Source organism: Danio rerio, chromosome 20 (genome assembly GCF_049306965.1).
Source record: "Danio rerio strain Tuebingen ecotype United States chromosome 20, GRCz12tu, whole genome shotgun sequence".
Taxonomy (NCBI): domain Eukaryota; kingdom Metazoa; phylum Chordata; class Actinopteri; order Cypriniformes; family Danionidae; genus Danio; species Danio rerio.
Genome location: NC_133195.1, coordinates 15,352,694 through 15,379,216, shown reverse-complemented (window position 1 = coordinate 15,379,216; position 26,523 = coordinate 15,352,694). Strand labels below are relative to the sequence as shown.

The 26,523-nt window shown below is 34.9% G+C and overlaps 1 protein-coding gene and 2 long non-coding RNA genes across 5 annotated transcripts; all 3 read right to left on the bottom strand.

The window, feature by feature from the left end:
- Nucleotides 1-1,144: 1,144 nt before the first annotated feature.
- Nucleotides 1,145-15,984, bottom strand: LOC141379262 (uncharacterized). Its single transcript, XR_012395773.1, has 3 exons — nt 14,452-15,984; nt 12,077-14,386; nt 1,145-2,816 (listed from the first exon to the last, which is right to left on the bottom strand). It is a non-coding gene; the product is annotated as an uncharacterized lncRNA (long non-coding RNA).
- Nucleotides 3,468-11,543, bottom strand: LOC101886706 (uncharacterized). Of its 3 annotated transcripts, none has more exons than XR_012395770.1 (12): nt 11,472-11,543; nt 10,176-10,209; nt 9,984-10,013; nt 9,823-9,892; nt 9,474-9,503; nt 9,308-9,370; nt 9,195-9,222; nt 8,832-8,901; nt 8,428-8,472; nt 7,346-7,479; nt 7,136-7,267; nt 3,468-3,844 (listed from the first exon to the last, which is right to left on the bottom strand). It is a non-coding gene; the product is annotated as an uncharacterized lncRNA (long non-coding RNA). The 3 variants fall into 3 exon arrangements; XR_012395771.1 differs by lacking the exon at nt 11,472-11,543 and adding an exon at nt 10,660-10,854; XR_012395772.1 differs by lacking the exon at nt 11,472-11,543 and adding an exon at nt 10,660-10,854 and having other exon boundaries at nt 3,569-3,844; nt 7,346-7,476.
- A 6,502-nt stretch (nt 15,985-22,486) lies between the features above and the next one.
- Nucleotides 22,487-26,519, bottom strand: kcns3b (potassium voltage-gated channel, delayed-rectifier, subfamily S, member 3b). The gene is made up of 2 exons (NM_001037383.2): nt 26,427-26,519; nt 22,487-24,003 (listed from the first exon to the last, which is right to left on the bottom strand). Exon 2 carries the CDS (start codon nt 23,944-23,946, stop codon nt 22,672-22,674), a length of 1,275 nt encoding a protein of 424 aa, NP_001032460.1. The 5' UTR covers nt 23,947-24,003; nt 26,427-26,519; the 3' UTR covers nt 22,487-22,671.
- Nucleotides 26,520-26,523: the final 4 nt, after the last annotated feature.

Sequence of the window (26,523 nt, the reverse complement as noted above, 5' to 3'; positions counted from 1 at the left end):
TTAGTTTGTCAGACAAAATGGCGGATGGTGAGTGGGGCACAGAATATCACCCTTGTGATCGGATCAGTCTGTTGGTGGAGCATCAATTACACACAATCCTGTTGTTCCAGTACCATGAGAACTTATTCATCTTTAGAACACAAATTAAGATATTTTTGATTAAAACTAGAGCTTTTTGATCCTCCATGAACCGCAAAAAGCCTAGAAAGATGCCAAGAACATCCTCAAAACATTTAATAGTCAATTATATATTTTATGGAAGCTATAACAACAAAAATAAAGACTTTATTCAACAGTTTTTGCTCTTCAGTGATAGTCCAGTGCACAGGTGCACATGAGCTTTAAAAGTTTTTTAACCACATTTCTGGATCAGAAAGCCCTTGGATTTCATCCAAAATATCTTAATTTTTGTGTTTCGAAGATAAACAAAGCTCTCGGGGAGTTGCAATGACATGTGGGTAAATAATTAATGTAAATTTTACATTTTTCATGAACTAACCTTTTAATGGCCACCATTTTGTCACACATTTCTGAATTCAACATTATATTTTGTCCTTTTTACACAGTAGTCACCATACAGCAGCCAAAACATGGTAAATAATGAAACTTTTTTTATTTTAGGGTGAACTATCCTTTTAAGAAACTTTATGTTGTTAAAGTGAGATATATTAAGTGTGTAATGCTGTGTTTTTACATGCTGCAGTGGTTGAGTAAAGCGGTCTCAGTTCCTGTCTCAATGTATTGAAAGCACCACATGCAAGGAGAAAAACAAATCAGCATAATTTTGCAGTTAGTCCAATTAGTTTGGGATGAAGTTATCTAAATATCACAGCGAGCGTAAGTCACCCATGCCAAATGGAAAGACATGCTACCAACTGCTGCTAAAAACGTACACAGAGGTACAGTTATCACCTTGCACATTTTATATATGTATAACAGCTGAAATATGATAGCCCGCAAGATAGGTGTCTTCGTCAATGATATACAGCTTTTATTATAACTATATAAATATCTAGGTCCCTTCCAGCCCTGTTTTACAGAATATTCTTATGGAAAAAAAACAAGTTGTGGCATACATGTATCGCTGCTTGTGTAAATGTAAATAGTTGTAGTGCCATCACTTGACACATTTTCTTTTTTTTTTATATTATCAGAGATCTAGCATATATTGGTGATTATAAAAGGTGAAAACATCCATAGGTGCCTTATAATCAGTGTTGGAGATTTAAAATGATTTGCATGAGAAGTATGGTTTGTGCAGAGGAAATATCGCTTCTGGTCAAAGACTGGCGAAACCCTGCAGTATTGTTTCTTTAATGCATTTCAGATCATTTAGGGGCTCAAAGATGTTTAAACAGATGCATGATTGGTGGATCATTGTCCAGCAGATGACATTTTGATGAGATTAGTTTTTTGCATAGGATGTAATTTTCATCTCTTGGATTATTGTGTGCCAATTCGGGTACTGTATTTGATCAGGACTGTGCGATAGTGATTCGTTAAATAGGCTATATATATATACGTTGGGAGATTGTTGACTAGGGGTTTTATAGTTGTATATTATAAATGTCTGAAGGTGCGGTCACATTAAACTTTGGATCAGAGTAGATAAAATTCTGCATTCAGCATTTGAAATGATTCCCACAATCCACTTCACTGCATTTACAGCTCAAAATCAACAGCATTGGCAATAAAACATCAATTTTTATTTAATTTCACACAAATTATTGTTTGGTTTCTAGTGCAGTCCTAACATTTCAATTTATTTTACATCAATGTATCATCAGGAGCCTTAGCTATCATTTTTTTTTTCTTTAAAACAATCAGTAGCCATTGATGAAGTGTGTGAGAGAGCTCAAATGCACTTCAACCTGACAAAAGTCTTGCTGCCTATCCAAGTTTTAGCAACAACAAATAATAGCTTGACTTCTAGATGATCATTTGGGATCAGGAGTGGCTTATATAAAAGGCAAAGGCCTCTACATTATGCTTGACTGCATCCATACATCTGCAATGACTTATTTATAAAGTCATCTGGAATTGCAAAGAAAGCGTTCTTGCAGAGTTCATCAAGACTCTTTGCATTTAAATTTAATGCCTCCTCTTTCATTTTACTCCAGACATGTTCAATAATGTTCATATCTGGTGACTGTGCTGGCCAACCCTGGAGCACCTTGACTTTCTTTGCTTTCAGGAACTTTGATGTGGAGGCTGAAGTATGAGAAGGAGTGCTACCCTGCTGAAGAATTTGACCTCTCCTGTTGTTTGTAATGTAATGGGCAGCACAAATGTCTTGTTACCTCAGGCTGTTGATGTTGCCATCCACTCTCCAGATCTCTCTCACGCCCCCATACTTAATGTAACCCCAAACCATAATTTTTCCTTCACCAAACTTGACTGATTTCTCTGAGATGCTTGGGTCCATGCAGGTTCCAATAGGTCTTCTGCAGTATTTGTGATGATTGAGATGCAGTTCAACAGATGATTAGTTGGAAAAATTGACCTTCTGCAACTTTTCCAAATGATTAACTAGAAGTCAAGTTATTGTTTGTTGCTCTTACAATTAGGATTAATGACAAGAGTTGTGTCAGGTAGTGTATATAAAAAAAAGACACATGCAAATATAAAGAATAACAAACTAAGAAAAAAAATGTCAACAATTTAACAAGACATCCGCACATAAAATTTGATGAATCGCAGAATTACTGTTACGTAAAAGGTTATTTCATTGTTATGTCAGCAAGTGTTAGTCTAAGAACAACTGGACATTTCCATTTGAAAGAAAAACACCTTTTTGTAAAAATTTTACCACATGTCTACACTCTAAAAAAAAATTCCGTAAAAAAACGGTAAAATGTACTGGCAGCTCATTACACAAATATTTTACCGTAAATTAAAAACGAAAAACTTCTGTTAATTAACAGTGTGTCAACATTAAAAAAACTAAAAAATATCCGTTTTTTGACAGTTAAACTACTGTAAAATAACCAACCATTTTATAGTAATTTAAGGGTTTTCTATATAAAAAAACGGTTATTTTCTGTGTTTTTAAGGATATACCAACAGTAAAAAAGCGGAAATATTCTGTTTTAATAGTATACCTACTGTAAAAAAACAGACTGATTCTGTGTTTTAATAGTATACCTACTGTAAAAAACAGACAGATTCTGTGTTTTAATAGTATACCTACTGTAAAAAACAGACAGATTCTGTGTTTTAATAGTATACCTACTGTAAAAAACAGACAGATTCTGTGTTTTAATAGTATACCTACTGTAAAAAGAGGACTTTTTTTGTGTTTTAATAGTATACCTACTGTAAAAAAAAAACAGACAGATTCTGTATTTTAATAGTATACCTACTTTAAAAAATAATTATTTTACTAATTTAATGCTCTTCAAGCAGCATAGAAATGGCAATTGGTAAGGAAAAACATATACATATGGGAAATATACTATTAATGGTTTACAATAGTAAAACAAAACATTTATTCTATACTGTATGTGTAGAGAAGCAATAAATAGTTTGTTATCTGTGAACTTACAATGATTAGTACAAAAACAACTTTGCAATTAAAACAGATTCTTTAATAAATACAAATCATTTGAATTCCAAATAGCCAGTTATACACACAATAATACATATTGACATGTGAATCGCACAGTGAGAAGTCTTGGCAGATAATCTCATAGCAAATTAGTTTTAAATGTTAGCTTTAAGATAATTAAGGACAAGTGGGCAAATTACAAGTACTTTACATTAAGAAACCAGGTTAACTGCAAGATGGCAGGAAACAGACGATACAACTGGGTCTTCTTCCTCTCCAATACTGATACTTCAATGGCTGTAAAACAAACAAACAAACAAAAAAAAACATTACTAATGACTTTTTACTTACAACTGGGGTGATTCCTTGCATGTCAATAGTTCTGTTAATTGTTGACTCTACATTAATAGATGTTAGTAGTCGGTTATAAATACAGCTACAAATGCTGTAATCTTGACTTAAGCACATTTATAATGTGCATAATAATTGTGTTAACAAACTTTAATGATTGATTTTACATGACTATTTTTATAAAAAAAAAAATATATATATATATATATATATATATATATATATATATATATATATATATATATATATATATATATATATATATATATATATATATATATATATATTATATTGCATTATTTACAAAACTTCTTCCAGTTTGGTGGCCTAATCTAAAGTGAGGATTATTTATGATTTATAAATCCTTAGAAACGACAGTTAAAGGCTCAGTATTAAATGAACAATAAATCATTACAGTCTTATCTAAAAAATGTAATTACTGTAAATATGAAACCTTGCTGAATAGCAGGAGTGCCAAAATATAACATAAAACTGGATAAAACAACAATAAAATAATTTAATGATATATTACGATGCAACATTTCAGTGTTATTTAGCTATGTTTAAACTGTACAGTAATTTTATTTTAGATAAGATTTATTTTTCATTTAATACAATAAAATGAATTTCATTTTTAGAATATAACTGAACCTTTAATTGTGATTTATAAGGGTATTTACAAAGCATAAACAATCCTCACTTAGTTAACAAAAGCACTTGTATATACTTTATATACTTATTTTTTTATACTTTATATAACTATTACTATTCATTCATGTATTTTCCTTCAGCTTAGTGTGTACTCGCACTATGTAAAGTTGCCTTGAACCAGGCCGAAGCACGCTTGTCCTCCCTACCGTCTCCCCCGACGTCCTGCACTCACATTGCATTCGAGCTAGGGTTGTAACGGTATGAATTTTTCACGGTATGATAATCGTCTAAAACAATACCACGGTTTGACGGTTTCGCGGTATACGGTATGTTACAAATGTTACAAAATAATAGAACAGCGAAGCAAATTTGACTTTTTCCAAATAATATATTTTCAGTTACTATAAACAACACCGCTTACAAAGAACAAATAAAAATAGGAAAATAATAAATAATGTGTCAAAGTCCAAATAAAGTCCAAATAAACATGGTGCAAATCCTCAGTAAAAAAATAGATATAAATATTTACTATACTATAAATAGTTACATAACAAAACTAGATTCAATATGGAACATCCTTAGGTTTTATGTGCCAGCATGGATATGGTTGTCTATGGATATGGATTTTGATATGGTTGTCTGCAATGCAGACAAACAGCTGCATCTTCATTTGCGTCTTTTGAAAACAGCAAGAGCAGCAGTTCGTCTTTGCTGTGTCACTGTTTTGTCATGTTTCTGTGCTGCTGTGCATGCAAAAGTATTTAGTATGAGAATTATTTCATGCAAAACTTTTTTTTTTGCGTTTTATTTAGCCGCGCATAAATGTATGCCTTTCTCTCATTCCGTGTTGTTCAAAAAGCTTGGTCCACAAACAAAAGCAAAACCTATGCTTATTGGTTGTGATATAGCGAGTTTGAACCAATCTGGGCATGGAGGAGGGACAATGCATCAATGTATCATGTCTGATTTGTCCGGAGACACAGTGACGAGCGTTTCTTTGTCAAATCAGCGTTGTCAAATGTTGATGAAGTAACCACACTGATTCCGGAGCCTCTGAAAGTCCGCGAATGTTATGTGATACAGCACTGGAAAGCTGAGATTCTCTTCTTTATGCCAATCTTTGAATTGTATGAATCGGATCAGCGGATCAAAAGTTATTAAACATTTAAGAGCAATAATAATTTTAAGCCGCGGGCGGCTGTCTCGGTCTTTAAGGGTTAAAACCGTTGATATGCAATTGTTCATGGTATGATAATCGTGCACGTTCAAATCGTGGTAAACCGTCATACCGGTATATTGTTACAACCCTAATTCGAGCCTGAGCACTCTTACATCATCGATGATGCCCCGTTTAGTTTAAGAGGTGCTCTCTCTCAGCACAGTGGAGAATTCCTAAATTATTTTGTTTTAGTCGTTTGGGATGCAGTAACACGCAGTCAAATATTTCGCCGAACAGATCAGCCACTTTTGATGTTCATAAACAATCATAAATTCCTTGTGCTGCAGGAATAGGAGGTTTGCTAAAGGCGCAGCTGTGGTGCAGTAAGGGGTTTCAGTCTTTAATAATCAACGACAGTTTGCGTTCATTGAACAGTAATAGTGGTTAATTTATCCAAATCAAACCATCCCTTGCAAACTGTCACAAAAAACACAAACCCCTCACTGCACAACAGCTGCACCTTTAGCAAACCTCCTAGTACCTGCAGCACAATGACTTTGATTGTTTATGAGCGTCAAAAGTGGCTGATCTGTTCGGCGAAATATTTGACTGCGTGTCACTGCATATTAAACAACTAAAACGATATAACAATATAAAGAAATCTCCACTGTGCTGAGTGAGAGCACTTGTTAAACTGAACAGCACATTATCGATGAAGTAAGCATGCTCGGGCTCGAATGCAATGTGATTGCGGGTCGTCGGGGAGACAAGCACGCTACCAGTTTCAAGGTAACTCTGCATAGCATGAGTACGCCCTTGGAAACACCCATACACACTTATTTACAAACACACTCATACACTACAGCCAATTTAGTTAATCAATTTCCCTATAGCGCATGTCTTTGGACTGTGGGGAAAACCTGAGCACCCGGAGGAAACCCACGGCAACACGGGGAAAACATGCAAACTCCATACAGAATTGCCAACTGAGACTTGAACCAGAGACCTTCTTGCTGTGAGGCGACAGTGCTAGCCACTGAGCCACTGTGCTGCCCAACTATTACTATATGCCTGAATAATAAGATATTTAAATGTTAGTTTGAATAGTTTATTAACCATTTACTTAAACATTCTAAATGATTAGAAAAAAAATACACTAACTATTCTTAAATCAATGGTTTGTAAATAATGCGATACTAAATTTAGTAATGAAAAATTAATCATTAACAAAATATGAAAACAAAATAATTAAGCACATTATAGATCTGCTTATAAGTCAAGATTACAGCATTTGCACCTGTAGTTATAAATTGTATACTAAGGTCTATTAATGTAGAGTCAATGCTTAACAGAGCTTTTTGGTAATGCTTAATAAATTAATCAATAGTGTTTAGTTGTTATAAAGTGTTACCGGTGTGCTTAATTACCTTTAAATCTTCCAAGGATTCTGAAAGTCTTTCTGGTCTGACAGGAATCGAAGGAGTTAAGATGGTATGTTTCTGCTTGGTGCCCTTTTTTCTGCTTTGGACCTACGTTCTGGTTAGTTACTCAGCATGCTCCTGTTGTAAATACAACAAACATGTATCACCTTACTTGTCTTGTAAAAATGAAATAAACTTAAAAATTTAAAAACATACCTTCATATAAACTACAGAGTCAGGGCTGCTTCCTTAGGCTACATAATGTTTAGCACATAAGAGACTAAACATGTAGCTGACCACAATTAGGGGACAGCTCAATGATCTTGTTATTGTGACTGTGGACTCTTCTTCTGAAAAAAAGAAAAGAAAAGTGAGTTGTGTGTTGGGTCTGGTACACGCCTACATGGAAAGAACCTATATAAACATATGGTTTAATATAGGTTTTTGATATATGTGACACATATAAAATTGGCTGTTTTCCTATTTTATATGTACATATATGGGTACATATATGCACACCTATATGTTAAATTATTAATAATATTATAAATAATATAATTATTATGTAAAATTATTCAAATACATGTCTGCTACATAATTTAAAAGAAATTTTAAAAAATGCATTCACTTAATCAAATATTACAAGAAATAAATATAGTGCAGAAACAAAAATAAGGCAAAAAACAACAATAAAGGAAAGAAAACAAAATAAAAAGAAAGACAAACCATTTTGTTATACTTTTTCTTATTTTCCACTATCTTTATGCAAGAAAGAATTGACCTTGCAAATGTTTCAGGAAAACGTGTAGACATCATAGCTTTCCATCTCCTCTCACTTATTTGCCATAGTTAAATTCCATAACATGCCAATTACATGTGATACCAAATTCAAGTGGCACATTCATAAGTTTTTTGCATTTTTAAAATGAGTTCTTTTCCAGATAGCAGACCTAAGTTAAATTAACATTGAAATGTTAAAACATCAATCAAACTATCATTGAAACAATGTTAATAGTCATCACTGATTTTTAGTCAGTTTTCCACCCTGAAATAATGTTAATTCTATGATGATAAATAGACAAAACTGTCCCAAAATCAGCATTTATTCAACCAAAATTAAATCATTTTTCACAATGAACCCAACATTAAATAAAATGTTAAATCAACCACACTATCATATAATTAATGTTAAAATTTAAAGTTGATTTTCAGCCAGTTTTGCATCCTGAAAAAAAGGTTATTACAATCACGATAAATAGATTAAACGGTCACAAAATCAGCATGAAGGCCTGGCTCACCATCAAGATGCCCACATTGAAAATGTCTTTCTCATCATCAGGTGGCTAAGAGAGAAAAGAAAAGAGATTCAGCAGTGGACCAGTTATTTCCTTATCATTTTAAACAGACATAACCAAAATAAAGAACTTGTAACATTTTAAATGTTGTAAAAATAAATAATAATAATAATAAATAACTGCTTTGTTCATTTAACAGATTACAGTAGCAGCTTTAAAAACCCCAGATAAAACACCCACATCAACCCAGTACTTTTAGTTTGAATACATGTTAACAAAATTTCAAAATTACTGAAGCAAAATGTGTTCATGTAAACACTTAGTAAAAATATAGGTACAAGTAATTGGTTTTGCCAAATAATAAAAATAAAAGCATTAACATCAAACAAAAACGCTGAACATTTTACCTCTTAAACTTGTAAGTTTACTGTCATCCCCTGTATGAAGTACAGATGGTCCAGCACAACTGCCTGAGTTCTGAAAGAGCAAACACATATTTTTTTGTATTATGTATAAAAATGCAGTACTGACCAGTCAGCATCAATTTCTACACCAACACACCTACAACAAAAATAACACTCATTCAGTTTGAAACAGGCAACATGTAGTCTACTGTTATACTTTACAAACTTTGTGAATAATAAAAAAATGAAAACATTTAAAACCCCAGGTGTATTTTATTTTATTTGTCTATATCAATTGAAATTTAATTTGGATTGAACGTAAGATTTAAGATTTTTATTTAGATTGCTGTGAAAATGTACCTGTACCTTGTACTTATGACCAAAATGACAGAACCTGGGAATCAACAAAGCAAAATATCAGTGAACCTTATATATACAAAACACTCAAAATCAAACAGAAAAAACGCTGAACATTTTACCTCTTAAACTTCAAAGTTTACCGTCATCTCCTGTATAAGGTACAGAAGGTCCAGCACAACTGCCTGAGTTCCGAAAGAGCAAACACATTCTTGGTAAAATTACAATAGATGCAATGCTAAATATAAATCATTGTTTATTTTTTTGGTTAAAAAATGCAGTACTGACCAGTGAGCATAAATTTTTACACCAACACACCTACAACAAAAATAACACTCATTCAGTTTGAAACATGCAGCATGTAGTCTACTTTTAAATTTTACAAACTTTGTAAATAATAAAAATATGAAAACATTTAAAACCCCAGGTGTGTTTTATTTAATTTGTCCATATTCATTCAAATTCAGTTTGGATTGAATTTAAGATTTTAATTTAGATTGCTGTGAAAATGTACATGTATCTTGTACTTATAACCAAAATGAAAGCATAAACATACAGCAAATCTTATATCCTATATCAGTGAACCTTATATCTACAACACACTCAAAATCAAACAGAAAAACCCTGAACATTTTACCTCTTAAACTTGAAAGTTTACTGTCATCTCCTGTATAAAGTACAGAAGGTCCAGCACAACTGCCTGAGTTCTGAAAGAGCAAACACATTCTTGGTAAAATGACAACAGATGCAATGCTAAATATAAATCATTATTTTTATGGTTAAAAATGCAGTACTGACCAGTCAGCATCAATTTTTACACCAACACACCTACAACAAAAATAACACTCATTCAGTTTGAGACAGTATACATTTAAACTTCACAAACGTTGTGAATAATAACAAAATGAAAACATTTAAAATCCCAGGTGTATTTTATTTCATTTGTCCATATCAATTCAAATTCAGTTTGGATTGAATCTAAGAATTTACCTGTACCATGTACTTAAAACCAAAATGAAAGAACCTGGAAGTCAACAAAACAAAATATCAGTGAACCTTATATGTGCAAAACACTCAGACTCAAAATCTACATAAAAAGATTTCATTTGTGATAACACCATGTGTAGTTCACTCTATTATCAAGGCTTCATTAAAATAAATCTCCTGATCTCCTAATAGAAATGAATGTATTATTTGCTATAATGATTCGAACTGCCAGTTAGTCTAAAGAATTTTAAGACTGTGGAAGAACAGCTCATCTTTATATCTTCATATTAGCAGCTGTTGAGGTTCTTAAAAGTGAACTTGGCTGAATCTGCACGTTGACAAGACGTTCATAAGTATATTATCCATGACAGTTCAACTCGACTACAACAAACATTTAATTGTGTGCTTTAAGGTACACGTTGTATTTGAGGCCTAAAACGCATGACAGTGTAAACACTATATAAAATTTTAAATGTCACACACTTACTGTATCACTCTGTTATCTCTGTACACACAAACACGCGTCGCGAAATGCGGAAGTTTTTTTTTCGTTCCATTTGGTGAGCGTTATTAAATTCCATAACACTCTCATCAGTTCTTCCTTCTTATTTGCGTCTAATACCCCAGTTTGTCACGTGGGATGAATGAATGTTCATGAGTTAAAGTGAAACTGCCGAACTGCAGTTAAAGTCAGGCATCCTGCTGATTTGATTCAGAAGGGCACTTGTTTGTCAGACGGCTTATCGGTCAGGTATACATCCGCGCTAAACTACCAAAGTATGAAAGTCACCCAGCTCCCAACCCAACGTTGAGAATAGATTAACGGCGATATATTTTTTTTATCGCGCGATAAAAGTCTCGCGTTAACGCAGCACGTTAATGCTGATAAGGGCCCACCACTAATAATAACTTTATGAGTGTGTATTTCCCCTCATACCGATTTACACAATGCCTCCAATTCACGCGGGTCTAACTTATACTTAAAAACCAGCAAAGCTGTTCCACTGAAACTCACACAGCCTTAATACGTCGGTCAAACTAAAGCTAACATTTGATAACGTCAGTAAAAATATGAAATTAGTTATTAATATGCAAACAAACACAGACGGTCAGGTATTACGAGCGTTTGAAACACGTTAACGTTAGGGTTCATTAAAGGTAACGTAACGTTAACCAGTCATCGATATACACATTCAGCACTATATATCAACCAAACTACACAGTGTCACAAACTTTGAATGCTATCCCTTGTTCAATGCACTATACAAAGAAAACATTTCTATTAAATAATTAACATACCTTTTACACTCTCACAGACAAGCTGACGTTTTACCGTTAATCCAGTCAGACTCATGCAGGTGCAGAGGGAGTGAGTGGGTGATTGGGACGTCACATCACTTCCCGCGCACGGCAGTTTAGAAAAATACGGACAAACAACTGTAAATTAACAGATATCATATTTACTGATGATGAGAAAAACGCATAAAAAGGTAAAAATTCATTAGATAAATGCTTGTTTAAATTGCATTTAACCACTCATAGCTCAGTTTGATCTTAATGATAAAAAGTCTGATCTTATTAAAAATATTAAACGTAGTTCACTGCTGTTCTTTCCATGGCTGCTTCAGACAAGACAAAAATCATTTTAAATAACGATACAAATGTAATAAAGCAGTATTTTAACTAAAATATTGTTATATGTTTTATTAATCGTACTTACCAGGGAAAAAACAGAGGAAGAAATATGTCCCGGTGTCCATCAAACGCTGCCTAAGCTGCGATCCCCTTCCCATAATGCAATTCGAAAATGTATATAAACGGAAAAACACCCGTAATACGTGTATACGGAAAAAATCCGTTAAAATATACAGTCATTTAACTGTTATTTTACAGATTTTTTTTACAGTGTAGCCTAGGTTGATTTACATGTATAAATTTGCATCATTTGTAATTTATTATACCCCAAAAGCTTTGCCTATATTCAATGCAGCGACTGAAGTGCGATTAGTGTGACTGCACCTTAAGACTGAGGAAAGAATTAAATGCAAGTATTGTATGTTTTGATCTAAACATGTCCTCTGTTATGACGGACACATGAGGGCTTTAAGTCTTTCATCTCTGCAAAACACAATACACAGTATTAGACTAAATGCCAGTGTCCACCTCTCGCGTGCATACACACTTTACCAGACTTGCCAGAATGTGCAATAGTGTATAAATACTTGGCAGGCACATGGAGACATTACCTCTTAGTGTGTGGTATTAATGGCAGGACATTACACTAGTGCTAGTAACTTCTTTCTACTAGTACTTTGTCTCTCTGCGATCAGTTCAAGGCAAACAGAGTTATTTGTCATGCCTTTTTACTATGCAGCAGCTGTGGTCTAACTTTCTGAATTTCAGAATGCAGAAATGCTTATTCATTGATATGTTTTACGTGTTTTATGAATATATTTTATTGAGAATTAAGTAATTAAGCACTGCAACCCTGTTGAAAAGACAGGTTAGAGCTGGTATGATGCTGGTCTAGCTGGTGGACCAGCAAATCTTTGCTGTTCACCAGCAAAACAAATACTAATCAAAATTTTCGATCTGTCTAGTGAAGCTGGTTGACTTGAGCTCAATTAAGACTATTTCAATAGTTAAATTTTGGCCCAATTTGACATAACATGTTGAGGTGATTTAACAACATCTGCACATCCGGGTGCAAGAATCCAGTTTTAGTCTGCATTGTGCATCACAGTGGATGACATCCAAAGCTGTCTGGGAACTTTAACAATGTCCAGCAAGATGATGCCAGCATGTCAAATTATTGAAACTGACCAATAAAGATATTGGTCATGGCAAAGCAAATGGAGTATCACATTTTAGGCCACTACGACAGACCACAAGATCTTTTTCAACATTCAGTGTATGCCATATCATTTATACATTTAGAATTCACAGTGACTGGTAGGCTATACAAGAGTGGAATAAAAACGTACCTTACCTAATGTAGAATAATCCACCTTTTCGGATTTGCTTTGAAGAACATTAGAAGTGTCAAACTTAGAGTCCTCGACACTAAGAAACAATGTATATCCATTTTTTTATTTATTTAGCATATCTCTGTAAATTAAAGCGTCAACAGAATGAGAGCCGAGAATGAGTATGAATACTGGTTAGTAACAAGAATAAAACAATTAAAATAGTATATACAGTTTATATGTAGTATCTATATCTAAACTGCATCCAAAGTAAAACAGATTCTAAATTATCATGTCATATACCTATACCATATAGCAATATCTTTTTTTGTTTTTAAACAAAGTATATCATAAATAATCTTCAGAAAAAAGTAGATCATAAATATTGTTTAGAATAAATCAGATTCAACTTAAATGAAAAACTACAAATAACTAGGCGAGACTACAACCCCTAGTTTTTAGTTTGGCACAGTATCAAAGTAGAGAAATATATGAAAATAACAATCAATTTTCATTTAATTTCTTCCCTCAATGCCATTATGGATGTAACCCATATTTCCTGAAAAAAGGAACAGATAAATTATGTTATGATGACATATTGGGATTCTGTTTAGAAGACCAGTCATTCAGAAATGGGCCAATGAAAATTTATGAGTAGAGTCTACATATGAGGCCTAACCCCGCAGAACAGCTGCAGAGCCCACATACTACCCATAGTGAAGAAATTGTGGCAACAGGCTGACCCTATTGAAGAAATCATGACCCAAAAGGACAAAGGTTATGTCTGTTTCCTGGCTTAAAGAGAGGGGAACCGTTCAGAAGAGAAAAGTATACTTGTTAGTACATAGGGAACCACATATAAAGCACCAAAGGTCAGATTCTTACATGGAGTATGATATTAGGAAAATGTAGGAACTTCCTAGTGTTTATCATCTCAGGAACTTACTAGCAGAGCAGTAATAAGTGCACAGGTGAGGGAGAAATAGTGCTGCAAGCTTGACACCAAGCTCGTTTTTGTCATATTTTCTGCTGTTGGAGAGTTCATGAAAAGAAACTGGTTCCACTCAAAGACTGTAGAACACAGATGTCAAACTCAGTTTTTGTAAGGTCTCAGCTCTGCACAGTTTAGTTTCAACCCTAATTAAACAAACCTGATTAAACTAATTGAGTTTTCAGACTTGTTTAAAATCCACTTGTATTACAAGTGTATTAGACCAGGGTTGGAGTTTGACACCCCTGCTGTAGAACCTGAGATAAGAGATGTACTGCAATGAGGCAAGCTTGGTTGAGTGTCATTGCTAATGTAGAGAAGCAAGGGCTTCATCCACAACCTTTGTGAAGACCCACAAAGACATGGAGATCTCGAAATGGAGGACCTTATATTGGTATGCCCAATCCTTGAACGCAAACTGAGGAAACAATATGTGTCATGGTGAGGTTGTGACATGGAAGTATGCCTCCTTTAGGTTGATAGCTTTCAACCATTACAAAGGATGGATGCATTAATGAATGTCTTTCTGAATGAGCATTTTGAAAGCCTTCCTGGGAAGGGATGTGCAGATCCAGTAATGATCATAATCCCCGGCTCTTTTGGGTACATTGAAATATAGACTGTAAAACCCACAAATAATCTCACTGCATGCTTCTTGCCATGTCAAATTCCCACATTACGCCATTTCAGTTGGCCTGGTTCATTGAGAGGAGGTGTATTCACCTTCAGCCCAATCACCACAGCTGACTGGAAAATCATGGTGATCAAATCCCACTCAAGACCATCATTCACAGGCGGTCCAGATGGAGGATGCATCATCAGAAGATGGCAACTTGCCCTCCAAGGCAGAAACAGACATCTGTTTCTTCATGTCATCAAATGAGAGTGTTTCCATGTTTGGGGGATGCTGTGGGTGAATGAGAAATCTGTGGAGGTTTACCCGACAGAACAGCTCCCACTATGATCACCAGATCATCTTGAGTACTTTCTGAGGTGGCTCTCTCTGAGGGGTACTTTTTGGTAGAAGCAGAGGGGCTCACACATGGAGAAGTGCAAGCACTGATCTTAGAGTGGCCATAGACATGCCATCACAGTGTGAACATAAGCTAAACGTGAGAACCATCCTCACATGCTGGATGTCCGAACATATAATGCAGTGCTTATGACCATCCGCTGGATGTAAACAAAAACACATGCACAAATGAAACGCCATGCTAAAAAGAATCTGTGCCTAGTCTTGCTCTTTTAATTGGTAATTAACCACTTAGTGAAGTGCCGAGGAACAGTAAACCGAACTGTAACTCTCACTATGAGTTTTTAAACAAAGTTGCTTTCTCAGATACCCATTTTCCACCAGCATGAACCAGGTGCTACAGATATGGCTACTGAGGACGCGTGTTTCTTCACATGCAGTACTACAATTTGTCATGCATAGTCACACGCTATCCTGTGGCTGCAAAGGCCGCCATTTTACTGTATATAAAAAAAAGAATTTTTATCTGTGCTGTACGTAATAGCCATCAAGTGGCACAAGGAACAACCACTTTTCTATTGACTCAGTTGTCAAGCGTGTATAGATGCATGTACAGCAGTGCTTAATTTTTTAACCTAGAGGTCCCGGAACAGATATGAAGAAAAAAAAAAAAACATGATTGGAAAAATAGCTGGCATGAATTTAGAACAGTTTTTTTAAGCTATTAATAAGATATGGTCATGGAAGCGAATTTGTAATTTAAATTATGCTCAGAGCTCCATAGTTTAAAATAGACTAACAGTCTAACTATAGGCTAGTATAAGATAAAACACTAAGCTGCCTAATAAACAGGCTTTAAAATACAGTTTTATAATATTATCTTAAAAAAAAACTGTACTGTAAGAAAAAAGCACAGGAAAGAATGCCGTTTTGAAACAGAAACTTATTTTATCAACATGCTTTAATCTTAGGCAGTTATTTAAGATTTTTTTGTTAGAAAATTTAAGTAAGCCTACTATAGAAATTTTATTTATTTCGGGACGGATCTAAGCTGTATTTGTTTACAGCGAGCGTGAGCAGAAGCGATTGCTTTCGCAAGACCATGGAGGAATGCTTAGCCAAGCGTCAGACCTCTCTGCTTCTGCTTTCATGCCTCTGGCTGCTAAAGTATATCGGTTTAGGATGTTTACTATTTTACATAACTGCCCCCTGTTGGTCATGTCTTTCTTGAGGTAGACCATGTTGTGCTGTCACGCATTGCCGCAGTAAGGCGAGACACCACTTTAGATCACTCACGCATTCTCAGTAGCCATATCTGTAGTTTAGAGTCAGAGCTATTGACAGTTGAGAGGGCTGGTTCATCTGGCAATCCTTCTGGGAACTGCTTTGCTTTTCCACCAGCTAGAAATCCACTGTTCAGCCAGGTCTGAAGTTGTGAAAGCACAAAATACAAACGATATGTTGCTCTTAATGTTAATAACTTTGCCAATCTATATCACTATTCAAACAGCAAATACAACATGCTGTAGTTTGAATAGACAAAGGCTGTGTCTGAAATTGCATAATTCCCTATTGTATAGTATATGATAAACAGTATGTGAGACAAGTAGTATGTCCAAATTCATAGTATTCGAAAAAACAGTAGGCAAGAAGTTCCCGCATGACCTACTACTTCTGGCAAGATTCTGAAGTGTGCATCCAGTGGATGGTATCCTTTCCCATGATGCCACACAAGATCATTCATAAATGGGAATGAAGAAGACACACCTGACATAGGTAGGTCATATGATGAATGTCAAATGTAGGTAATTTCACACACTGCCGTGATTAGACAGATTCAGCAGTATGTTTCGCTACCATTTCAAATATGGTGCTCAAAACAGTTTCTTCATCTCATTTTACATCTTGCTTCTTGACATAAACAGTTCTTACTTCTAGCCAAGAAATTTTTGGTGCCATTTAAGAACCACTTTTCTAGTTCTGAGCTGGTGCTTTGAGAGTCAAAACCAGCTCCGAACCAGCACTGGAACTGCCTTGGTAGTAAAGGGGTAAGTGAGAGACGCAGCCCGGTCCAAAGCAAAAAATCTAAACGCATGATTGCAGACGTGTCACTTAAACACCAATATACACAAGAGTGGTCTTGTATGCAGATTCCACTCACCAAATATTAATTGGCCCATTTGAAAAAAGTGATACTTTAGGTCACCTGACTGAAATCCTAATAGGTCTTCAAATCATAACTTATGACTAACAGAAAGTGACTAACATATTTGTGCAGCCTTACGACAGAATGAGGTAAATATTTGTAAGTGATAATGATTATGGCAAGCACACACATTTAGCATTCCATTATAAATATACATCCTTCCTATCAAAATTCCTGAGATGGCACAGACAAACCACATACAAATGCAGCTTTATGTTGATTCTCTTCAGGTTTTTATCAGTCATTACTATTCACATTTCATTTGGCTTTAGACAGCTGGATGTCTACGTTTGTCTATCTATGTGATAGATAGACAGACAGACAGACAGACAGACAGACAGACAGACAGACAGACAGACAGACAGACAGACAGACAGACAGACAGATAGATAGATAGATAGATAGATAGATAGAAAAATTAAATCAATAAGTGAAGAAGGGACACTCCGTGTATATAAAACACAACATGCTGGTGACCAGCAGCACTGCTCTTTTCAACATGGTCGCAGTTTTATTCACCACTTCCCCATATAGTATATATGAAGCATATAAAAGCATTTGTGAACAGATACTGTATATACAGTGAATTCACATTCCAGACACATTATTTAAAAATGCGCTGCCACTTTCAGTTCACTGATGTACTGCAGGGAAGTCCTTTAACAGGTTTGGTTAGTTTCCGATTCTCCACTTTGAGGGTCAGTTTCTTCACAATGCAAAGATGGCTATTGTTCTATGAACAATACTGTTATTTCTTTTACTGAAAAAATGTGAACATTGTAAACAGCTGTTTAAAAAACATTGAGACATCTAAGAGGTTAAACCTGGTGCTTTTGTTATAGAGGTGTGTTGGAGTCATATAGACACTGATTGGTTTACCAGGACAATCAACATGCTTTCACACAGAGTGTATATAGGCCGTACTGTATGCCCTCCAAATATCTTAAAGGAAGACTAGACTTTTTTGAAAACGGGCTTATTTAACAACTTTCCAAGAGTTAAGCAGTAGAGTTAAACCATTTTTAAATCCACTCAGCCAAATTTGGCAGGAGCATTGTTAGCTTACCTTAGCATAGAATCGGATTAGCATCTCACACAAAAATTACAAAGGATTTTAGATAATTTCCCTATATAAAGCTCGACTCTTTTATAGTTACATTGTGTAGGCTCTCATTTTTGAGTGTGCTGCTAACAGTCTAATCCGATTAAATGATTTATGCCAAGCTAAACTAAAAGTGCTCTCACCAGAGATCAGCTGAATGGATTGTAAAACTCTAGGGGAGTTATAAAATTAGCCTATTATCAAAAAAGTGGAGCATTTCTTTAAGATATTTTAACTGAGTATATCAGTTATATACTCATATCCTATATAAATCGTATCCTACATCAATTGTTTTCTTCCCTTTTTATTTGCGAGTCATCTGCCCTATTCTAGGCTAATTCTCTGTGAAAGGCAGTGCGGATTCAGTACAGAAGTTTCGCTGCCTGTTCAGCAATAACCTGAAGGGTTTCATTAAATGATCGCAGGCACGATTCAGCATCCTCACTTTGGTGAAAAGAATTATTCTTGCTCTGGATAATGGCAGGATGTCGAGGTCTGCCTGTGGTGCTTTGTTGACTTTTCTGAGAGTGAGGAGGGATTTCAGGCAGTTTTGCCGTTTTCACATTTTTTTTTTCTCAAAGGTTTAATATAACCCCAGTATGAAAACACTTTGGTTTTAGTTACTCATGACTTTTTTACTATTTTTTTTCTTTCAGCCCATCTGATGTATGTTGTTTGAATAAGTGAGACCTCTCATAAATGGGCTATAACAGTGGTTTGGCTAAAACTTGTTCTGAATCATTAAATATATCAATAATGTGGATGAATCTAATGCCAAATATACATTATTTATTTGAGAAGAAATACATATATTGATAAATGAATATATGCCTAATTTAAATTTTTTTTTTTTTTTGCTCTAATCCATGTTTATTTGAACTTTGTCAAGATTATTTTATAAAGCTACTGTATGACAGCATGCGGGATCGTAAAAAAAATGAATGTATGATTTGATGTTTCATTGCTGTTGGTTGTTTTGACATTTTACAAATAGTTTGGTATTTGTAGAATTCATTTGCTTTTTTATTTCTAATTTATTGAGTTATATTCATATCTCTAAATATGAAATGTTGGGGGGGGGGGGGTGGGGGGGGTTTGCAGGCGAGGATTCTACAAAAGTTTGGTCCTGCTCTGCTTTAGTTATGCTTCAGTATTTTGCCTAATTTCAGATCTGATCAATCTGCCTCTTTGGATAAATGAATATTAAGTATGATCATTTGTTGTATATAGAACTCCTATTAAACTTTTTTGAAGAAAAGAAAGAATGCTGTGCTGCTCGTTTTCATTGTTGTATATATGTCATCATTTGGGTAAAACATAAAATATTGTTTTGATAATCTAGTTTAGAAGAAATCAATCACTTAGAAATAAGATAATCCATTATCATTATTATGTAACAGTTATTTCATATTAATAAATCCTTTTTTTATTTGGAAAATATGAAGATTTTTGATTCTGCTCATTACAGTACAGTATGCAGTATTTTTATTATCAAAGGTTTAAGGTCAGTAGGATTTTTAAATAAGCTTACCCTGCTCACCAAGGCAGCATTTATTTAATCAAAAATACAGTACAAATTGTAAACTTGTGAAACGTTATTTAACTATAAAATAATTGTTAAAAAGTAGTTTATCATTTAATAAAATTTTATTCCAGTGATTTTAAAGATGAATTTTCATCCACTTTCTTCCAGTCTTCAGTCATATGATCCTTCAGAAATCACTCTAATATTAATTATTGCTATTATTATTATTACTACTATTATTATTATTACTATTCATTCATTTTCTTTTCGGCTTAGTCCCTTTATAAATCCAGATTTGCCACAGCGGATTGAACTGCCAACTTATCCAGCATATGTTTTACGCAGTGCATGCCCTTCCAGCTGCATCCCATCTCTGTGAAACACACGTACACTCTCATTCACACACATACACTAAGGACATTTTTAGCTTACCCAATTCACCTGTACCGCATGGTTTTGGACTTGTGGGGGAAACCGGAGCACCTGGAGGAAACCCACTTTAACGTAGGGAGAACATGCAAACTCCACACAGAAATGCCAACCGACCCATCTGAGGCTCGAACCAGCGACCTTCTTGGTGTGAAGCATATTATTATTATTATTCTTATTATTATTATTATTATTATTATTATTATTATTATTATTATTATTAATATTAATAATGGTAATATTAATAAAGCAATAATGACTGAAGTAATAATTTCATTTGAAACTACATACAATAATAAAGCAGTTATTTAAAATGTAAATAAATGATAAACTATTTAAATTTTTTCCCTTTAATAAAAGCCATCCTGATGAACAGAATAATTTTCTTTAAAACAATTAAAACAAAACTGACCACAAACTTTTTGACCAGTAGTGTATATTAGTCAAATTTAGCATTTAATTATATTTAATCTTTAAATAAAAAGTTTTTCATTATGTAGTAAATATTATTACTTTACGTTATGTTTCTATACAGTTTTTATTTGTTCATTTATCAATAATATTTTTCTCTAGACTCTAGGGGTCAGTTCTTCGTACGTGGATTTTGACAGTTAATATGACGGTGATTTGATGCTTCACAAAAGTTGCAGACGCCTTTACCAATATCAAAATGCTTTAGTAAACAACCAGTTATTCTTTACACCGATTTAAAAAAAAACGGCTTCTATAATAAAAAAAATCTTTTCTAAATGTAGAACTAAATACATTGATATGCATTGAAATACATGATGAATACTCTTGACACATGAAAGTGTAAAGCCTGCAGCTCACAACAAATGTGGAAGGTTGTTGCGTGTCATATTTAACAAACCGTTTACTGCTACTAATAATTTTGCTCACATGGATAATTCAATATTAATCAGATGATGTCATTAAGCTGTTGTGCCGTCAGCCAATCGTTGCATTGCTGATCATGATTAAGGATCGATAGATCTGTCCTTCACAATACATGCAGCGAACTAAGATCAGTTTATCCAGACATTCTAATCTGATTCGCGAACTTGTTTGAAGAACCAAATTAGCAAGAGATCAGTTATCAAGATTAAAGGATCCAGGATCTGCCAGGTCATCTTAGATCATTTAAGCAAGGTACGAACAAATACACATATCAGGCATTGTTTGTTTAAAGCAATGGGTGTGTTTACATGGGCACCAATAATCTGATTTTAATACGATTAACACAATACTCTGATTAGGAGTCTACCATTTAAACAGCAATTTTTGACTAATTTAATCCGACTTGTCATAATCAAACTAAACAGAAATCAAATTAAGATATGTGGAGTATGCCTATTTTAGTCGCATTATTGAAGTGCATTACAGTCATGTAAAAACCCACAATCAAACTATTATTGTCATGTGGGATTTTTTTTGTGACAGGATAGTCTATACACACACAGCTGTTTGACACTATTCTTTGCACCTAACGAGTCAGTGAAGGACAACTGCATCGTGAAATGTTTTTGTGCAAAGGTTTTTTTCTCCCTTTCTCCCTCCCAGTATAAAATCTCCATTAAAACAACATTCGTCCAGCAGTTCATACTCGCACCCAATATCTTGTTTGCAATGTAATGTGTATTAATATTTCCCATTTGTTGTGTATGACCCTACAACAAAAACGCTTCACAATTATGAGGGGGTATCTCTCCACACCACCACCAGTGTTGCAGCCTCCACTTGGATGATATGGTGACAGCCACTGGACAATGGCGCCAGTGCGCTCACCACACACAGCTATAGGGAGAGTGGAGAGACCCTGATAGAGCCAATTCGGTGGATGGGGACGATTAGAAGGCCAGGTTTGTCACGGGGACATACATAAAATATTCCTGACTGAAAGTGAAAGCGCCAAAATGCAGTTAATGTCGACTAATTAAGAATTAAACACCTGAAATTGCATGAAACTCTGGAGGAAATGTGGATATCATGGTGAAGCGATGACATTAATCAAACTATGTTCGGTACTATAACATGTAAAACCGGATCATGAAAGGAACATTCAAAAAGCAACTTAGATTAAGGCAAATAACTTGATTACGGATGTCTATAAACATAGTCATTGTCAGATTACCATATTTTTATTATAATAATTATTATTATTATTATCATCATTGGTATATGTAAAGATTAATGTCTTGTCAGATGAATAAATGTCTTCCCTTCAACTTTTACCACAAAACTGTTTCTGGAGTAAATATTGAAAAAGCCACCCACCATTTTAAACCACAGTGAATGGTTGACGTCTCCCTATGCTTTAGCTTCAGAAAGGCACTTCCTATTCTTCTCAAAATACTTAGAAAAATTGTTCATGATGATGGTGATAGGTAAAGAAATCACAAGTAACCCACAGAGAATGCAAACTGTGGCTACAATCCTTCCAGCCACAGTCAATGGATAAACATCTCCATAACCCACTGTTGTCATGGAAATAATGCCCCACCACCAGCAAATGGGAATGGAAGATAGCTGGGATGAAGCTTCTTCCTTCTCCGTGTAGTAGATAAAAGTTGAGAAGAAGGAGATCCCGACGGTAATGAAAAGAACAAGCAGACCCACCTCACACTGGCAGTTCATCAGCGTCTCCCCGAAAGCTCTCATTCCCTCAGAATGTCTCGCAAGCTTTAGGACCCTAAAGGACCTCATCAGCCGTAGAACCTGAACCACCCTGCCCATGTTCACCAGGCTTTGGTTTTCCTCCTTGTCTTCTTCGTCTAATCTCTCAACGGCTAACGTAATGTAGAAAGGCAAGATGGAAGCAACGTCGATCATATTCAAAGGGTTTCCCAAAAACCTCAACGGTTGAGGAGCAGCAATGACCCTCAAGAAGAACTCAACTGAGAAGAAGACAATACAGAAGAGCTCCACGGAGTCCAGGACCGAATGCTCACCATCTGTCTGGTATCTGAATTCAGGCAAGCTGTGGACACACATGGCCAGGATGGAGATCAAAATCACTAGGACAGAAACCGCAGCCACACCTCGGGAACATCTGGAGTGTTGAGGATCTTCAAGAGTTTCCCACATCAGCTTTCGAACATCTGAGCACCGCATGCCTTCGGATTTCCACAAATCTTCACTTGTGACCGAAATCTCTCCAGATGATGCATTTTTACTGGACTGTCCACTTGAGTTCAACTCATGTTCGTCTTTACGTTCGAGGAACCATTCAAGACAACAGGCGTCTAGATCCAGTTCACAGAGACCCCAGTATTCGATCTCCTGGCTGAAGCAGAACACGCACAGTTCCTCCAGAGTGTGGAAGTGTCCAGTGCGATAGAAGTTCAGGACGCAGTGGAAGACTTGCGGGCTTCTGTCGAAATAGTATTCCTGTTCTGTCGGGCTGTAGTCGTCGCAGAGCTCCAAGATGGCGGCGTCACTGTGGCACTGGATTAGTTGAGCCACGCGAGTGTGGGGGAATCGGAGGAGAACACAACGCTCCACCTTGTGGTGGATGCCTCCAATGTTCAGGTTTACAAGATCTTCCTCCCTGCCTTGATGGTGGAGAATTTGGCCGTACATCATGGTGGAGCGTGTTCATCGAATCTGGAGGTCTTGCCTGGGATGTTCTTGCATTTTGCACTAAAAGAGCAGAAATCTGAAGGTTAGCTATACGACTATCTTGGTGAATCAATTTGTTCAGTTAGGGTGCTTTCACACCTGTGGATCGATTCTTTTGTTCTGAAACAGGGATTAAAATAGTTTCATTGTTGCACTTTGTTCCTGGTGCGGTTCAATTTCACATGGCAAAGCTTCTAAATGGACCAAAAGAGCTAAAACAAGTCACGCCCGAGTAACTCTTTTCCAAATGGTCAGAGTTTCACGGTTTATTTTTCAGTCTCCCACGCATCTGTCATGCGTCCTTATTGACGAAAATCAATAAGATATTATAAATTAAAAGCTGTGTCTTAATTTTGAATGGTGACACCCACAGGCATTCATTCATTTATTCGTTCATTTTTTTTTGACTTAAGCAATTTATTAATTTGGGGTCGACACAGCGGAATGAACCGCTAATTTATCCATATGTTTTACGCATGAATGCCCTTCCAGCTGCAACCCAGCAATGGGAAAACCCACAGACATCATCACCAAATATAAATCAGAGGTAAGACTTTCTCACATAGGAGTTGGAGATTAATATGTTTCCAACATTCTTAAATATATTTTCTTTTGTGCTCAACAGAACAAAAACAAACTTAAACTTGTTTTGAACAAGTAAAAGGTGAGTACACTGTATGGCGGAAGATTTTTATTTTTTTTATTTTTCAGTGAACTATCTATTTAAGATAAATAAATAAAGGCACCTATAATTTGCTTGTGGCTTTTCAGTTGTTAAACCAAAACAAAAATAATTATTGAAATAGCAAAGAATGTAAACAAATTACAAACAAAAAAAAGACAAAAACATAATTAAATGAAGTACAAAGGACTACATAAATTTTGAATAACAGAACAACTTAAAATTGCAATGATGTGAGAAATCTGTTCATTATAGGATATATAATAAGTTATGCTGTCGACGCAGTGGCGCAGTTGGTAGTACTGTCACCTCACAGCAAAAAGGTCGCTGGTTCGAGCCTCAGCTGGGTCAGCTGGCGTCTCTGTGTGGAGTTTGCATGTTCCCTCTGCATTCGCGTGGGTTTCCTCCGGGTGCTCCGGTATAGGTAAATCGGATAGGCTAAATTGTCTATAGTGTTTGAGTGTGAATGAGTGTGTATGGATGTTCCCTAGGGATGACTTGCAGCTAGAAGGACATTTGCTGCATAAAACATGTGCTAGATAAGTTGGCGGTGCATTCTGCAGTGGCGACCCTGGATTAATGAAGCGACTAAGTCGAAAAGAAAATGAATGACGGAATAAATAATTTATGCTTATGTCCATTCAAGGGTTTAACTAGCAAAAATATTATCTAGTAGAAATATCAAACCACGGTGTTTATGTTATAATTTGCTAAAAAAAATAATAACTCTAATTTGCCTTATAGATGAAACTGAAATTACTCTTATATACAGTGCTCAGCATTATTCCCTCACAAATCGATATATTAAAATTCAAATTTTTTAATAGGAAGCTATACAATATTATAATTACATTAAATTAGTCAGTACTGAAGCCAAATCTGGATCTTATCTAACAAAATAACTAAACGATCCAAAAACTAGTACACCCACATTTATATGCCAGAGAAAAATATTAAATACACATTTTAAAAAGAGGAAAAAAACCAAGAGAAGCAAAAATAAAAAAAGAAAAAAGAAAAATTTAGTTAAAATTTTGTAGATTGTAATTTATTTTTGCAATATTTCACTTGAATCTTTTAATTTCTAAATATGTTTGGTGACTAAAATATTATTTTAATAAATACATCTGTTTAATAAATCTGTTTTGTTTAAATGTACTAAAATACATTGCATATGTTTACTGAGAAATGGATAAAAATATTCATCTTCAAAATGGGGTGTACTCAAGTATGCTGAGCACTATAGAATAACATGCAAACTACATCTATATGTGATATGTCTAAGTAACATACTGTATATTTCAAGATACTGCCAAATGGCACTTTACATTTTTATTCGAGGGTTGGAATTAAATATTCATACATATACAAAATAAAACACACACACACACACACACACACACACACACACACACACACACACACACACACACACACACACACACACACACAAACACACACACACACATTTTTAGCAAATATATAAATTCTAATACATTTCAACATATATAGCTACATATTTGTAAATCCAAGTTAAAAATACGTAAATGCAAAATTTTAAATATTTTAAATATAGGCTATGTTAACATTTTATATGTGTGATACGAGTCAAAGCATGTTATTGAGAAGCAGTCTTAATAAAAATTTATATTTACAAAAATATCCGCATTATCTTCTTACACATAATAACTAGAATAAACGATCAAACAGAACTGTCAAAAAGTGAGACAACTTGTGCAAATAAAACCAAAAGATCACATACCCACGAGTCCTCAGCTCTTTCGCTTCTTTCAGCACGTCTGTTTTAACAAACACAAAAGAAACGTTCACTTCATCAATAATACATGATCGGTTTGAGT